The sequence below is a fragment of the Hylobates moloch genome, unplaced genomic scaffold, assembly GCF_009828535.3.
Source record: "Hylobates moloch isolate HMO894 unplaced genomic scaffold, HMol_V3 SCAFFOLD_2, whole genome shotgun sequence".
Taxonomy (NCBI): domain Eukaryota; kingdom Metazoa; phylum Chordata; class Mammalia; order Primates; family Hylobatidae; genus Hylobates; species Hylobates moloch.
The window spans coordinates 165,813,181-165,831,158 of record NW_026652277.1 but is presented as its reverse complement, the minus strand read 5'-3'; the positions used below and the strand labels follow the sequence as shown (position 1 = coordinate 165,831,158).

The 17,978-nt window shown below is 45.9% G+C and overlaps 1 protein-coding gene across 3 annotated transcripts in view; it reads right to left on the bottom strand.

The window, feature by feature from the left end:
• The window catches only part of ZDHHC14 (zinc finger DHHC-type palmitoyltransferase 14), a 316,034-nt gene that overhangs the window by 42,852 nt on the left and 255,204 nt on the right, over positions 1 to 17,978 (bottom strand). For all 3 annotated transcript variants that reach the window (XM_032161220.2, XM_032161211.2, XM_058435626.1), the window contains exons 4-5: positions 6,449 to 6,586; positions 2,113 to 2,161 (exon numbers count right to left, since the gene is read on the bottom strand). In XM_032161220.2, the coding sequence (XP_032017111.1) occupies positions 2,113 to 2,161; positions 6,449 to 6,586 (187 nt within the window). The remainder of the gene's footprint in view (positions 1 to 2,112; positions 2,162 to 6,448; positions 6,587 to 17,978) is intronic.

Genomic DNA, 17,978 nt, shown 5'->3' with positions numbered 1-17,978 from the left:
AGGTAGCAACAAGGCCACTTCACACACAGCCCCTCTACGCTCCACCTGAAGGGTGGCGCCCAGGGGACACGCACGGAGCAGAAGGTTGCCAGTGGGCCGGACACAAGGCAGCTGGAATGACCAGGCTTTGAGGTCGGTCTTTCTCAGCAGCGAGGAAGTGCTTCCCCCTCGCAGCCGAGAGGCACTCCTGTCATGGATATTTGTGTCTGAAACGTGCACCAGGCCTCCTGCACACGCACAGGGCCTCAGGGAGGCACAGGTGCCAGGACAGAATTGGGGAGAGTTGGCTGAAGCTGCCACATATGTGAGGCTTCAGAAAATCTTCCAGCTGGCAGCCCGGGCCCCAGTGCCAGTTCTGAGGCACATTTTTAAAACTTAATGTGACCAGCATGCTTTCATGACACAAACGGTTCCTTGTAAGACTTAGGCGAGCCTTTTCTTTAGGAAGGGAGAGGTGGCTTGGCTATGAGCTTTGCGGAAGCAATGTTCCCTGAAAACAGAAGGGCACAGAGAGGTGACAGTGGGGGGATGTCGCCCCTAGTAGAGTTGGGGAGAGGAACGGAGGAGGACTTTTCTCGCTGGACCTGACCCTAACAGCACAGGTACTGAAGATTTCATTCATTCCCCGGGCCACCTTTCCTTCCAGTCAACTTCCTCCCAAATCATTAACAGAAGACAGGACCTATCTGTTGAATTTATCCCCCAAGTCCCCTTTGTACATCTTCCTTATGTCCCAGGCCCCATCCACAGTACAGATCTGAGTTTAAAAAGTATTAGTCGACGATAGAATCTGGACCTGTAACCAACATCCTATGCTGCCCACAAACACAGAGGTACTGGAAAAAGAGATACCGTCTATTATGGAAACATATATATATATATATTTATAGGAACACATTTGTTTTTAGATGTATCGAAATCCCTCCCCTGCTCAAACACACATACCAGTTCTCAGGGACACGGCAGGTTGACTTTAAGAAGAACATGATACATACATAAGTCATATTAAAGTTCTTCATTCTTTAAGAATTCCCTACCTCGCTGGGTGTGGTGGCTGATGCCTGTAATCCCAACACCTGGGGAGGCCCAGGCGGGCAGATCACTTGAGGTCAGCAGTTTGAGACCAGCCTGGCCAACATGGTGAAACCCCGTCTCTACTAAAAATACAAAAATTAGCCGGGCATAGTGGCACATACCTGTAATCCCAGCTACTTGGGAGGCCGAGGTTGAAGTGAGCCGAGATCGTGCCACTGCACTCCAGCCTGGGTGGGTGATGGGGTAAGACTTGGTCTCAAACAAAACAAAACAAACAAAAACGAATAATTCTGTACCTCAAGACGGAAATTACTCTGAAGAGTAATGAGAAGTTCAAGTCCAGTCTACCTGATTATATGAGGAAGAAAGAGAACTGGGTCACTGACGAGCCAGGTCAGGGGGTCCCATCTGTATTAAAGCCTGGGGCCCCTGGGAGGGATGGGACCTCATTCAAGCACTTAATGGGCACACGTTTTTCTTTCAAGATTCAAAATACTATGGTGCATCCCCATATTTATGCTTGGGAGGATGGGAAACCATCCTCATTAATCCAAATGACTTGAGACTGACCATCTTTAATCTATTCAGGGTTATAAAAGGGTGTTCTGTTCCTGGAAATAATATAGTGATCCGAATGGCAAACTGTAACCCCCGACAGAATCAATACAGAGGGGTCTGAGGACTCTCACCTGGTGACTGCATACCAGGACGCAACCCCACACGTGGGCATCCCTACATGTTTTGCGTGGACCACCTGCCAATCAAAATGAGATCAGTTGCAGCTCACAGCCCTACTTCTCCCCAAACCAACCTGACTGAACACAAATTCACGCTGATTTCTGGGGGTGGATAAGAATTCATACTTGGCTTCCTAGCCCTCGATTTAAACAGGCTGAGTCACTCAGGGATGGAAGTAGTCAGAAGCTACTACTCCTGCCAGTGAATCTGAGGGAGTTCTTTGGAATAAGATACATGAGAAGCAAGGCCAGGGCAGAAGATGAGGAGGTGTGCGCATAGAAGGTCAGCCAGATACTCAACACATTAGCAGCGTGAAAACAGAACCATCACAAAGGATATCTTGCAGGACTGTCCTTAATGGCATTTAGGAATCCTGTTTGCTGTGAACCTGTGGGAATGAAACCAACATTTAGTATTCAGATATAAACAGCCTTCATGCTGAATGCTGTCTCATCTACATAAAAATAATAGATGGCTAAAGATCAATGAAATAATTCTATTTTGTAAGTGCTACGACACCCAGTTTACTGATCAGAGATTGAGACGCCACTAAAGTTTTTCATCAAGAAAATGGAGGATTCATAATTAGGCCCAACATCTGCAGGGTATTTTTTCAATAAAAGCAGATGGATGTCTGCACACTTTCCCATAAATTATAGTTCTGATGACTCCTTTGTTTTCCTCATTTTAATAGGAAAACAGAATACTGTATGCTATCTTTTCTCTTCTGTTTTCCCCAAATTTGTTAACTTTTGACCCTGGAAGCTCTGGAAACTAGGTTACATATAAAAGACTTCTTTTTCTACACCCAGAGTAAACAAAGTCATAAAGCTGAAATTTATTAGACTTCTTTTGGGCTTTAGACATTTTAATATGAGCTGTCTTAGGCAAGAACACGTTTCTTTAGGGGCTTGAATAAAGAAGCATCTGACAGAAAGCAATTTTTATTTTATGCATTGACATCATACTTTTAAAAATAAAATGGAGGTAGTTTTAACAATTCCATCTTGGGGTAGCAGTGCCAGGTCCCTCTGTGCTGTGGGAAGCCAATGAGCCTCTGGGGACATCATCTGGCCTTCGTGTAGCAAGGAAATGACACAATCGACGGGTGCTATGGTGTCCCTGTGACATCTGACCACAGGCGCAGCTGCACTGTGGGACTTAGTGGCAGGGGGTGAGTAGCCACCGTGTCCCCATGTGCCCCACTATGGGAGACCACCTGGGAGGGTGAAGAGTGGCTTGGCTCCCTATTCTTCCCAAGGTCCCTTTCCCTCTGTGCCCACAGCCCATGTGTCTGAGTATGGGACACAGTGGGTGGGAGGGGCTGTGGAGAGGAGCTGCGTGGAGCGCTAATCAGGAGAGACGGTGCTTAAGGCTTCCTCCTCCATCTCTGCCAGCCCCAAAGGGCACAGACGCAAGTGCCTGTGCGGCCACGTGGAGCAAACGCAGCCTCGAGGCAGATGAAGCACCAAAAGAAATGATTTCTCTTTCTCTACTGCACCCTAATTATGTGGCTGGCCTACACCCTCCTTCCTCTCCAAGGAAATCCAGACTTCGCCTTCCCAGGAATCTTGGAGGCCACAGAAATCTCTCCCACCCCTCACTGTCTAGCCTTTCCCTAAGAGCCCAGGATCCCACAGAGAGACTCAGATGACAGCTCTCCTCTCTGCCTGTGCCAATGTTTTCTGAGGCTTAGAGGGTAACAGGAGCCATGTAAACCCCGTGCCCTTCCCGAAGCATCACATGCCAAGCCAGATAGGGTGGTGGGGTTGTGTTGTGGGGGTCACTGATGACGGGGTGTCGAATAAGGGAAAAGGAAAAGTTTTATTTGCTTTTGCCCAGGATAGTCCAATAACTTACAGGCAGGTAAATTCTTAATACTTTTGTGTAGAAGAAGAGATGAACAATATTTAAGTATAGACTATAGTAAAATCCAGTTTGGTGGAGCCAGGGTGAGTAAAACCTTAGAGGAGCTGAAAGTGAAACACACATCGTAACCTGAGTGTGGTGGCAGGTGCAGATTTCACTGTGAGAGTGTGTGAGAGCATGTGAGTGTGCAATGGTGTGAATGTGAGCGAGCATGACAGCATGTGAGTGCAAGAGAGTGTGTGAGCGTACTGGTGACTATATGAGTGTGGGTGTAGCTAGAGTGAATGTGGGTGTATAAGGGCATGTGTGTGGGTGTGTATGGGTATGTGTGTGAGTGTGGGTGTGTAAAGGTGTGTGTGTGTGGCTGTGTAAGGGGGTGTGAGAGTGGGTGTGTAAGGGTACGTGTGATTGGCAGTGTAAGGGTATGAGTGTGTGAATGTGGGTAAGGGTGTGTGAGTGTGTAAGGCTACACGTGTGTGAGCTTATTGGTGAGTATATATGAGTGGCTAGAGTGTGGGTGTGTAAGGGTATGTGTGTGGGTGTGTAAGGGTATGTGTGGGCGTGTAAAAGTATGTGTGAGTGTGCAAGGGTATGTGTGAGTGTGGGTAAGGGTATGTGTGTGAGCTTATTGGTGAGTATATATGAGTGTGAGTATGGCTAGTATGAGTGTGGGTGTGTAAGGGTGTGTGTGTGTGAGCGTATTGGTGAGTATGAGTGTGGCTAGCGTGAATGTGGGTGTGTAAGAGCATGTGTGTGGGTAAGGGTGTGAGTGTGAGCGTACTGGTGAGTATATATGAGTGTGAGTGTGGCTACAGTGAGTGTGGGTAAGAGTGTGTGTGTGAGGCCATGAGCATGCGTGTGTGTGTTCCCTGAGTTTATGTATATGACTAAGCACGTGGCAACTGGCCCTTGACATCCACAATGCAGGGACAAGGCCATAAATACAATCCCATAATACACACAAAAGCATCTTGAGGTTGTTAAAGGTGATATAAAAATACAATGTCTAAGCCGGGTGGAGTGGCTCACGCCTGTAATCCCAGCACTTTGGGAGGCCGAAGCAGGCGGATCACCTGAGGTCAGGAGTTTGAGACCAGTCTGGCCAAGATGGTGAAAACCCATCTCTACTAAAATACAAAAATTAGCCGGGTGCTGTGGCCCACGCCTGTAATCCCAGCTACTTGAGGCAGGAGAATTGCTTGAACCTGGGAGGCAGGGGCTGCAGTGAGCCGAAATCCCGCCACTGCACTCCAGCTGGGGCAACAGAGTGACGCTCCATCTCAAAAATAAAAATAAAAATAAATAATGTCTAAATACTGCTTTTCAGTGTCACGTGTGTGCTGGAGGATCGGTTCGTATTTCTTCCCTAGTTGTGTCAACAACTGCTTCTTTGAAAATAACATATAATGCCCTAGTCGTTCTCTCTGCTTCTTTTGTCTATTAATGCACAGATAGGACCCTAGCCACATTTTTGCCATTTTGAGGACTCTGAAAATAGAGGGAGAGGGGGCCCCTGTCTGCATCCTGCCCAGCTGATGTGGAAAAGGCGGGTGTCCATTGTCCTCTTGCAAGCCCACCAAGTTACGGCTCTCAAGCACATATTACACATTTGTGTCACGTTTGGATGAAAGATTATAGTCAGAAAGAATGGGAACTAGGATTGAAAGTACCTATGAAAATTTGGGATGGTCCATTTAACGGCCCAATTTGACTAATATTCAAAAACAATGAATGCAAAACATTCCTTCCCACCCACTTCCCCACCCCCTTCCAAACCCACCAGAAGAGAAAGGGAGGAGGCTGTGCTCCTAACGTTGAGCCTGAGCCCAGCCCACGCCATGTGTGGTTTGAGCACTGCGGCCTGGGAAGGAAGTGAAGCCGTTGTGCAGATACTTAGGGAAACATTCCAGAAAGAAGCTAGGGACTTGCTAATGAGGGGTTATGCTTCAGGAATGCAGACAAGAGGCAAGGCTAGTGCTTACTGTTGCTGTTGGTACCGTAATGGAAGTTCAAAGGCCTAAATTTATAACTCAATGCAAATTCACTTTCTTTTCATCATTTTCTATTGTAGGAAAGTGAATGACCAAGAGACAAAAGAAATTAAAAGTTATAACCCTCAGAATGGAAAATGAAAAAATGCCATTTGCTTAGGCAAATAGATACTAAAATCATTGATTTCCAAATCTAATTTTTAATCAAAGTTGCTTCCTTTATATATATGCCAGGGGTAGTTCGCTCATGTTCTAGCAGATACTTAAACATCTTGTCAAATGTGTGTTTTTAACACATATAGATTTGTGTGCAAGAAAACCTAGTCTTTCTCCCCAGACATCTTTTCTAGGGAGGGTGACTGGTGACTGTTCTTGCATAAGGAGGTATCACATTAAGGAAGAAAAGTCTGCTCTTCAATGCTCATCACTGCAGCACATTGTCCTTTGTGCAAAATGTGGGGATGAGTCCTCCAGGGAACCCCTTAGCAGGATAAAAAGTGAGGTCACTGAGGTTGGAATGGGACATGCCTATCAAGGAGGAGGTATTGTTTGGTGAAAGCGCAGCCTGGCCCAGGTGTGACCCCTGGAAAGTGCTGTGAAAGATGGGGTGGGGAGTGGGGGATGACAGGGGACGGAGGAGGGATGGAGGAGGGTGAGAAACAAAAGCGAGGCAGGCTGGAAGTGAGGAGGGGAAAGGGAGAAAGAAAGGGAAAGAGAGAGCCCGAAATGACCAAAATATTAAATCAAAATCAAATCGGAAAATCAAAGTCAGGCAAATGGTTACATACGTAATCTGATTTCGCCAGCATACTTACGAAGAATGACGTGGGTGATAACGAATGCAAATATAAAGACTGTCAGAAAAGACAGAGATAAAATAAACATATAAAAAAATCTGTAGTTTCTTTTCCCCACACAGTTGCCTACCCAGGGACAGTGGTGATCAAACCGTTCTGAAATGAGAGGCAGAAAAAAAAAAAAGTGGAAATCAATTAATAAAATGCCTTTTTAATTGCAGGAGCCCCGCCCCTCCCACCCAATACTCTGATAATATAACACAACGATATTATTCTGCATATTTCCAAATTAACCACTCAGAGAAATGTTTCACATCAAGACAGTTCAAGGACACCGTCATTCTTTCAACAGAACGTAGCTGTTTTGAAAAAACAAAGCATATGCATTCTTCTCAAATGGCAACTTAAAGAAACAGGAGGGCAAATTCTCATTTCTTTTGGAAAGTAAAGATTCCTCTCTTTGGTAAAAGAAACTTCTTTGCATTCACTGAACAACCGTCCCTTAAGAGGGAACCAACACCGCCTGATGGTAAGTTCTGGCCTGGGGCTGGATGTCGATCAAGTGACCTGCTTTGCATTTGCATAGTAAATGGCCATAGAGAGAGGCCACAAGGGGCCTGGGACAGGACAGAAGGACAATCCTTTGTCCTCACTTACAACCGTTCAGCAGATATCCATCACATTTATTAATGCTTTGGGCCTCAAAACACCGCCTGATGGTAAGTTCTGGGCTGGGGCTGGATGTCGATCAAGTGACCTGCTTTGCATAGTAAATGGCCATAGAGAGAGGCCACAAGGGGCCTGGGACAGGACAGAGGGACAATCTTTTGTCCTCAGTTACAACTGTTCAGCAGATATCAATCACATTTATTAATGCATTGGGCCTCAAAACATTCCTATGAAGAAAATGATGGTGTCACCCTATTTTACACATGGGCAAACTGAGGCTTACAGAGATGGGAGACTGCCTGCACGGGGCCATTCATCTCAGAAGCAGTGGAACTAGAACTTGAGGTCAGGCCTTTCAGAGCGGCTCCCATCTTCTTACTGTACATGCTGCTTCTGGCACTTTGTAAATGACAGGGAGTCCGATATGGGCATCATTACATGGTTACCCATGGTACCCTAAGTGCAGACCCCAGGCCTCTCACCTGGACATCTGCACACAAAGTCTGTAATGCATTTGAGATTTGTTCTTCCCCTTGCAAGTAATGGCAAAGGGCTTCTCTTGACTACTCAGCTGATCTTCTATTGAGAACACCATTCTAACACACCTGCTCATACAAGACTGCCTGTGGCGGCTGGGGAGGACACCGCTGGGCATATGACTTAGCTTTCTCCTCTGGCTCTTTTCTAAGCTGAACTTGTATCCAGTTTTCATATTTTATCTATCTCTATGTGCTTGAAAATATATGGGGAGTGCTATATGAGGTGTGACCCTATAAATAAAACATTACAAAGTTAGGCAAGGCAGTCAGTTTCATGACTTTCTGGTCATGTATCATAAATTGGTCATCTTGCGTTTTTGGTCAAATGCAAGCTTGTTTCTTGAAAAGGGCATGAGGACACCTGAATGATAGTGGCGGCAGAGGAACTGCAAGAGAATTATTGCTGCCTGCAAGTGGCAGTAATAAGAAACAGCCAATCTGGGCAGAGGACTTGAGGAGAGATTTCAGAGCTCCCTGGCCTGGTGATAAGCTGATGGCCTATAAGATGCTGACACTCAGGGAAAATAATTTGAGCCTACCCATGTGAGTTACATGTTAACATGTGTTGCTGGCCGCCCCATCCCCATGGCTGGAAAAGCAAACCCTGCGTAAAAACAACCTCCCTGGGGCTGGGGAGGGCCGCACAGGTGTATCAGGTGTATCACAGAGAATACCCGGGGCCAGGGAAATACTCTGTGTGATACTGGAATGACAGAAACACGCAATCATACATTTGCCCAAAGCCACAGAATGTACCACACCTACAGCGAACCCTAATGTAAACTGTGGACATTGGATGATAATGATGTATCAATGCACATTCATCAATCCTGACAAATTTATCCACTATGATGGGAGATGCTGATAATGGGGGAGGCTGTGCATGTGGAGGGGAGGGGTAGATGAGAACTCTCTGGACCTGCCTCTCAATTTTGCTGTGAACCTAAAACAGCTCTAAAAAAAATTAAGTGTTTAAATATTAACAACAAACAAACCTGATTTCCCCAAGTTACTGATCTACACAGTCTGTATAATGAGAGATCTATCTATGTGACGAAGTGCACATAGAGAAAAAAAATCTGAATCAGCCAGAATTTCCTAAGACTTGGAGGCCATCATTTTGAGAAACCACTTTTCTTCTCAATGTATGACTAGAGAAAATGGGCATGAGAGTGAAAACTGGGGGCATAAAAGCACATGCTGGGATGGAATCTCCTATTCACTCTAGGAAAGCTGATCTCTCAATCCCACATGCGGTGGGTTTGAGCCTCTTAACTGAAGTGAAAATTGCCTATCAGCAAAGAAGGACGTAGGGCCTAGGCGGCATCGTTAACACCAGGGACACCCCATCTGAAGCATGAAGGTCTTGCAGCACACTACAGACCGTTTCTACCATAGCAGGCAGGTCGTATTTTTAGCTTAGAAAGTTTAATAACAGCTAAGCTGTGACACTGTGCTTTTCCGACGGAGGCAGAGTAACTACCGAAATGAAAGCGGCAGATGATGCAGAGGAGACAGTTGCTCATGGAGTCTGGGAGCTTCTTGGGAAACCAGCGCCGTCTTAGAGATGGGTGTGAACTCCTGGCTCTCCGGTAGCCCTGAGCTAAAAGCAGTTCCTGTCTAGAAATTTGTTGTATTGAAAACTTTTTCTGGCAAACTTTTTCTAGGATTTTAGTGGCAGGAATCCCACTAAAAATCTAGGCTCACTGAGAAATTATCCTACTGAATATTTTTCATGTCCTCTGTTGTGTTTGTTGAGTTTATGGTGGTAATGAGTCTGTGCTTTCCTCTCTGCCCACATCTGATGATCAGTTGCACCCAGGGTCTCTTTTCCATGGACTGTCTTTCTCTCTCACTGGCAATCCCTTTTCATCTCAAGGTCCAAATGCCACTCTACACTGATGACTCCAGAACGGCGGCCTCTCACCTTCAGCAACAGACTCCTGCTGAATGGCCTGGCTGGCCCTCAAACTTGACTTGTCCCGGAGAGGACATCCTGTCCTCCCTCCCCAAACACGTGCCTCTTCAGACTCTCTATCTGACCAGTTGCTCAACTCAGAACCCCAGGCATCGTTCCTGACCCCACCCTTTCTCTCACCCCCACATCCAAACCATGAACAAGTCCTATCGGCTTTACCCTGGCTGCATCTGAAATCATCTGCTATGGTCTAAATGTGTCTCCCGAAGTTCGTGTGTTGGAAACTTAGTCCCCAGTGCAACAGCGTTGAGAGGTGGGGCACTGAAGAGGGGATGAGGTCATGAGGGCTCTGCTCTCATGAATGGTTTAGGATTAATGCTGTTATTGTGGGAGCGGGCTCCTGATAAAGGAATGATCCCCCTCTGCCTCTCACACTCTCTTGCCCTCCCGCCTTCTGCCATGAGAGGACACGGCAAGAAGACCCTTCCCAGATGCAGGCCCCATGGCTGTGGACTTCCCAGCCTCCAGAACTGTAAGGACTAAATCTCTGCTCTTTATAAGTTACCCGGTCTGTAGTACTCTGTTATAGCAGCACAAAATAGACTAAGACATCCTCACATTTGTTTTTCACTTGTGCTTATCTGCCAACCCTACTCTAAGCCTAACACATATTTGTCAAGTAACTGAATACACTCTCATCCCATCAAAAGGACATCTGCAGGAGTAAGTGCATTGCCCAAGGTCACACAGTTAATGTATCGCAAAGCTGGGATGGGGGCCCAGCTCTATCTGTCTCCTAACCTGAGCTCCTGTCCATTAAATGCTACATTGCCTTTACTGAGTATTTTCCATGTACCCAGCACTGTATCAGGTGCTCGGAATACTAAGAAGAAACAGCCACAACATAGGACACCATGGCATCAAAGAGTTCCTTGTGTTACTTGGTGAGGACACAATTTTCAGACACTAAAATATTCCTCAGATCCAAGGAACGAACTCCTAATTTAGCTTCCATGTTAGTCAGCTTGATTGCCATTGTTGGCAGCAGACAGCATTCTTCCTTTTCGGGTCAAGGATGAGAACAGGCCACGGAAAAGCAGGGAGACCTCACATGGTGGCCCATCCTGTCCTGCTGGGAGAGCCACCCTCCTGCCTCCAGCTCTGAATGTGCTCAGAGGAGCGGAAGCTAAAGAGCTTCTAGAGTTGTACCTTCCAATGGGGAGGCTGGTGTCATTCAGTGTCCAGGATAGAAAGTTGGCAAGAATTAGGCACAAGCTGAGCTGGGAAGAGAGCAAGTGACTGCAACCAACACATGACATAGCTCTCAGGGGCCCAAGTGAACACATCTGAGAAGCTCCACACAGCCATATTTAGAGTATTATTTCTATACTTTCTGTGTGGAAAAATTGAATGGCTGTCCTGTGTGCCAGGGTAGGGTTAGGGGCACATGTGATGGGAAGCTCTTTAAACAAACACTTTGAAGTTGTTGCCACATTCCTTGATTCTAAAGTTTGGGTCCTGCCAGAAGGGAGTGGTCTTTATACCACAGTATCACTACAGGAGTCCTTTATTTAAAAGATGTATTAGGGCTGGGCGCGGTGGCTCATGCCTGCAACCCCAGCACTTTGGGAGGCCGAGGTGGGCAGATTACGAGGTCAGGAGATCGAGAATATCCTGGCCAACATGGTGAAACCCTGTCTCTACTAAAAATACACAAATTAGCTGGGTGTAGTGGCGTGTGCCTATAGTCCCAGGTACTCAGCAGGTTGAGGCAGGAGAATCGCTTGAACCCAGGAGATGGAGGCTGCAAGCTGCAGTGAGCTGAGATTGTGCCACTGCACTACAGCCTGAGCGACAGAGTGAGACTCTGTCTAAAAAAAAAAAAAAAAAAAAAAAAAATGTACAAGTCTGTTCTCATGCTGCTATAAGGGCATACCTGAGACTGGGTAATTTATAAAGGAGAGAGGTTTAATTGATTCACAGTTCCGCAGGGCTGGCGAGGCCTCAGGAAACTTACAATCATGGTGGAAGGGGACGCAAACACGTCCTTCTTCACAAGGCAGCAGGAGAGAGAAGAATGAGAGGTGGGTGAAGGGGGAAGTCCCTTATAAAACCATCAGATCTCATGAGAACTCACTCACTATCATGAGAATAGCATGGGGGAAACTGCCCCCTTGATTCAGTTACCTCCCACCAGGTCCTCCCACCACACGTGGGGATTATGGGAACTACAATTAAGGATGAGATTTGGGTGGGGACACAAAGCCTAACCATATCAAGACTCCGTCTCAAAAAAAAAAAAAAAAAGATGAGGAGTTACTCCCTAAGAGCCAGCTGGTGAATGGAACACTGAGGGTGGGAGAAGGCTGTAAAATCTGGAAGGTTCTAGAAAATAACAAGATTGAGTTAGCTAGCCCAGGGATCCTGGCCATGCCTCTGGTGGCACCGAGCTGCCTGCCGTGACCTGTGGACCTGCTCTCCTCTTACATCCAGCCGGCTCCCAGAGGGGAGGAATCATTTCTAGTCACCCTTAGAGCCCTGGCACCTAAGTGCCTGGCATGCAGTAGACACCCAGTAACTATGGATTAAGTAAAGGCAGAAATGTCTTCAATCTCATTTAGTAGGTTTATGAGCGATCACTACTCCAGGTTGCCAGGTGAAGACATTGACAAATGCGGGCAAAACATGAGATTCTAGGCATGCCAAGCACAAGACAAAACAGGGGTCCAGGATTTCTGAATATGTTCTGAGAAGGCTGAGTGCTGGGAGATACTGACTAGGTGCTAAGAGCTGACAACAGTTCGCCTGGATCAGCTCATGCAGAAAGAGTGGGAGGAGAGAGATGGTGGGAGGCAGGGGTGCTTTTACTCAAGCTCCATGGGGTACCAGTGAGAGCCCCAGAGGCTACAGTAGAATGCAAGTCACCTGCCCTCAGATCCTAAATGGGCAAAGAAGGTTCCATTAAAGTGGCCAGTGGGAACATAGTTCAGGAAAAAGAGCTATGGTCCTATTTTGTGAACCTAAAACTCTAAATAATGATGAAAACAATTTTATTTATTGATTTATATTTTGAGATGGAGGCTTGCTCTGTTGCCCAGGCCGGAGTGCAATGGCATGATCTCGGCTCATTGCAGCCTCTGCCTCCTGGGTTCAAGCGATATCTCCTGCCTCAGCCTCCAGAGTAGCTGGGACTATAGGCATGCACACCGCCGCATTTGGCTATTTTTTTCTTTTTTTGTATTTTTAGTGGAGATGGGATTTTGACATGTTGGCCAGGCTGGTCTCGAACTCCTGACCTCAGGTGATCCACCTGCCTCAGCCTCCCAAAGTTCTGGGATTACAGGCATGAATACCATGCCCAGCAAAAAACAATATTATTAAGGATTAAGGAAAGCTACCAGTTACTGAGTATCTGCTGGAAGCACCATTTCATTTAACTTGACAGCAGCCCTGGGGGTAGGCGCTATAATCCATATCTGACAGCGGAGGAAATCAGTGAGAAAGGTTAGGACACTGGCCCCATCCTGAGCTTAGTCAGCTGTGCCTTTCCTCAGGTTAGAGGAAGATTTAATTTCTGGAAGAGATCAAATATGAAAAAGGGGCCTTAAAAATATGGAGAAGCAGAGAATTATTACAATAGGACAGGGACCAAAAACTCCACTGAAATATTGAGGGGAAAGTATTTGCAAAAGTTGTATCTGAAGACTGCTGGAGATCGAATGAAATGTTTGGCAAGAAATATTAAGAATTTGAACTCTCCCAGAAGTCGGGTTCTAACACATGCCCTCAAGAGTTGATCCAGAGTTCAATAAAAATTATGTCCTGCGGCCAGGCATGGGCAATGGAGAGGGGACCCAGAGCCAGGATTCTGCATTTTCCATGCAGTGGTCACAGGCTCTTGGCAGATGGTGGCTCAGCTTGGTCAGGATGTGGGGAATAAGAATCTCAGCCTCGTTCCCCAAGAGCATCTTGAGAATCTGGTGGAAAATAGATGGAAATGTGCAATTGAAGTTTAAATTTCTAATTTAAATGTTAATCACATTTAAATTAAGTCACATGTTTTTAAAGGTCTGAAGTGGAAAATACTTTTCTTTAAACGTAGGGATTTTTTACCTCCAAAATTAGAAAAATTTTGCCTTATGAGGTATATTCCATTTGTTGTTTAGAAAGACGAATGCTGAGATCCAGTGGTACATATTGTATCTGGCCTCTATGGTCACCACACAATTCATAAAATTATGCAATAGGAATATTTAAATATTAAACTAGCTGAAGGATTAGAGGACCAAGCCCTTCCTTAGACTGTAAGTGATTCATGCAGCTCTAGGTCTTTTGGTAAGATCTAAGTTATAATAGCTTTGCTGCTGTGTCCGATGACTCAGGAGAGTTCTGAAAAGCAACCTCACCTGCCTTACTCCACCTTCCCCTGTTTTTATCTAATCTTTCTACACAGTTGGGCACTGTGCTAAGAATTTTACACGGACTGTATCATTTAATTCTCATGAAACCGGATGAACTCAATGTTATTATTCCCATTTTACAGGTAAGAAAACTGCAGATGGAGGAGTCAGCACTGGAACCCACATGTTCATCTGCACCTGAGCCACCACCTGTGACTGCCTCCCACTTCAGTTCTCTGCTGGTGGCTGTGCCAGAGTGCCCTGAGGACCCAAAGCGAATCTGCTGGAGCAGACACTCAGGCTGATCGGGTGATGGGTACCCAAAGGCCAGCATGGCAGCAGGAATGGGGCCACAATGGGACCTGCCACACCAGGCCTGGCCTTTGTGTCCAGGGTCCCCTGGGACTCTGCAGCACCAGAAAAGAACCCGCCCATGTGTGGAGATATCCACCCTCAATCAAGTCAAGGTGGCCTCATCCTCAGCAAAGTGAATGTTGGAAGAAGCAGAAACTTCTTATAGAGATGTGGATTTGATAAAGCTGCTTGGCAAACATTATTGTTCAGATTGTGGAGCTTGCGGGGGGTGCTAGGGTTTGAATATTTGTCCCCTCTGAAACTCACATTGAAACTTAATCTACACTGGGGGGTGGAGCCAAGATGGCCGAATAGGAACAGCTCCGGTCTCCAGCTCCCAGCCCCAGCGACACAGAAGACGGGTGATTTCTGCATTTCTGCTTGAGGTACCGGTTTCATCTCACTAGGGAGTGCCTAACAGTGGGTGCAGGACAGATGGTGAAGCGCACTGTGCGCGAGCCGAAGCAGGGCGAGGCATTGCCTCACTCGGGAAGCGCAAGGGGTCAGGGAGTTCCCTTTCCTAGTCAAAGAAAGGGGAAACAGACGGCACCTGGAATATCGGGTCAGTCCCATCCTAATACTGTGCTTTTCCAACGGGCCTGGAAAACGGCACACTAGGAGATTGTGTCCCGCACCTGGCTCGGAGGGTCCTATGCCCACGGAGTCTCGCTGATTGCTAGCACAGCAGTCTGAGATCAAGCTGCAAGGCGGCAGCGAGGCTGGGGGAGGGGCGCCTGCCATTGCCCAGGCTTGCTTAGGTAAACAAAGCAGCCAGGAAGCTCGAACTGGGTGGAGCCCACCACAGCTCAAGGAGGCCTGCCTGCCTCTGTAGGCTCCACCTCTGGGGGCAGGGCACAGACAAACAAAAACTCAGCAAGAACCTCCACAGACTTAAATGTCCCTGTCTGACTGACAGCTTTGAAGAGAGTAGTGGTTCTCCCAGCACGCAGCTGGAGATCTGAGAACGGACAGACTGCCTCCTAAAGTGGGTCCCTCACCCCTGAGCAGCCTAACTGGGAGGCACCCCCCCAGTAGGGACAGACTGACACCTCATTCAACCGGGTACTCCTCTGAGACAAAACTTTCAGAGGAACTATCAGACAGCTGAATTTGTGGTCTCACGAAAATCCACTGTTCTGCAGCCACCGCTGCTGACATCCAGCCAAACAGGGTCTGGAGTGGACCTCTAGTAAACTCCAACAGACCTGCAGCTGAGGGTCCTGTCTGGTAGAAGGAAAACTAACAAACAGAAAGGACATCCACACCAAAAACCCATCTGTACATCACCATCATCAAAGACAAAAAGTAGATAAAACCACAAAGATGGGGAAAAAACAGAGCAAAAAAACTGGAAACTCTAAAAAACAGAGCACCTCTCCTCCTCCAAAGGAACGCAGTTCCTCACCAGCAACGGAACAAAGCTGGATGGAGGATGACTTTGATGAGTTGAGAGAAGAAGGCTTCAGACGATCAAACTACTCTGAGCTACGGGAGGAAATTCAAAACAATAGCAAAGAAGTTAAAAACTTTGAAAAAATATTAGAAGAATGGATAACTAGAATAACCAATGGAGAGAAGGGCTTAAAGGAGCTGATGGAGCTGAAAGCCAAGTTTCGAGAACTACGCGAAGATTGCAGAAGCCTCAGTAGCAGATGCGATCAACTGGAAGAAAGGGTATCACTGATGGAAGATGAAATGAATGAAATGAAGAGAGAAGGGAAGTTTAGAGAAAACAGAATAAAAAGAAATGAAAAAAGCCTCCAAGAAATTTGGGACTATGTGAAAAGACCAAACCTACGTCTGATTGGTGTACCTGAAAATGATGGGGAGAATGGAACCAAGTTGGAAAACACTCTGCAAGATATTATCCAGGAGAACTTCCCCAATCTAGCAAGGCAGGCCAGCATTCAGATTCAGGAAATACAGAGAACGCCACAAAGATACTCCTCGAGAAGGGCAACTCCAAGACACGTAATTGTCAGATTCACCAAAGTTGAAATGAAGGAAAAAATGTTAAGGGCAGCCAGAGAGAAAGGTCGGGTTACCCACAAAGGGAAGCCCATCAGACTAACAGCTGATCTCTCAGCAGAAACTCTACAAGCCAGAAGAGAGTGGGGGCCGATATTCAACATTCTTAAAGAAAAGAATTTTCAACCCAGAATTTCCTATCCCGCCAAACTAAGCTTCATAAGTGAAGGAGAAATAAAATACTTTACAGACAAGCAAACGCTGAGTGATTTTGTCACCACCAGGCCTGCCCTAAAAGAGCTCCTGAAGGAAGCACTAAACATGGAAAGGAACAACCGGTACCAGCCACTGCAAAAACATGCCAAACTGTAAAGACCATCGAGGCTAGGAAGAAACTATAGCAACTAACGAGCAAAATAACCAACTAACATCATAATGACAGGATCAGATTCACACATAACAATATTAACGTTAAATGTAAATGGGCTAAATGCTCCAATCAAAAGACACAGACTGGCAAACTGGATAAGGAGTCAGGACCCATCAGTGTGCTGTATTCAGGAAACCCATCTCACGTGCAGAGACACACATAGACTCAAAATAAAGGGATGGAGGAAGATTTATCAAGCAACTGGAAAACAAAAAAAGGCAGGGGTTGCAATCCTAGTCTCTGATAAAATAGACTTTAAACCAACAAAGATCATAAGAGACAAAGAAGGCCATTACATAATGGTAAAGGGATCAATTCAACAAGAAGAGCTAACTATCCTAAATATACATGCACCCAACACAGGAGCACCCAGATTCATAAAGCAAGTCCTCAGTGACCTACAAAGGGACTTAAACTCCCACACAATAATAATGGGAGATTTTAACACCCCACTGTCAGCATTAGACAGATCAACGAGACAGAAAGTTAACAAGGATATCCAGGAATTGAACTCAGCTCTACATAAAGTGGACCTAATAGACATCTACAGAACTCTCCACCCCAAGTCAACAGAATATACATTTTTTTCAGCACCACACCACACCTATTCCAAAATTGACCACATAGTTGGAAGTAAAGCTCTCCTCAGCAAATGTAAAAGAACAGAAATTATAACAAACTGTCTCTCAGACCACAGTGCAATCAAACTAGAACTCAGGATTAAGAAACTCACTCAAAACCACTCAACTACATGGAAACTGAACAACCTGCTCCTGAATGACTATTGGGTACATAATGAAATGAAGGCAGAAATAAAGATGTTCTTTGAAACCAACGAGAACAAAGACACAACATACCAGAATCTCTGGGACACATTCAAAGCAGTGTGTAGAGGGAAATTTATAGCACTAAATGCCCACAAGAGAAAGCAGGAAAGATCCAAAATTGACACCCTAACATCACAATTAAAAGAACTAGAAAAGCAAGAGCAAACACATTCAAAAGCTAGCAGAAGGCTAGAAATAACTAAAATCAGAGCAGAACTGAAGGAAATAGAGACACAAAAAACCCTTCAAAAAATTAATGAATCCAGGAGCTGGTTTTTTGAAAAGATCAACAAAATTGATAGACCGTTAGCAAGACTAATAAAGAAGAAAAGAGAGAAGAATCAAATAGATGCAATAAAAAACGAAAAAGGGGATATCACCACCGATCCCACAGAAATACAATCTACCATCAGAGAATACTACAAACACCTCTATGCAAATAA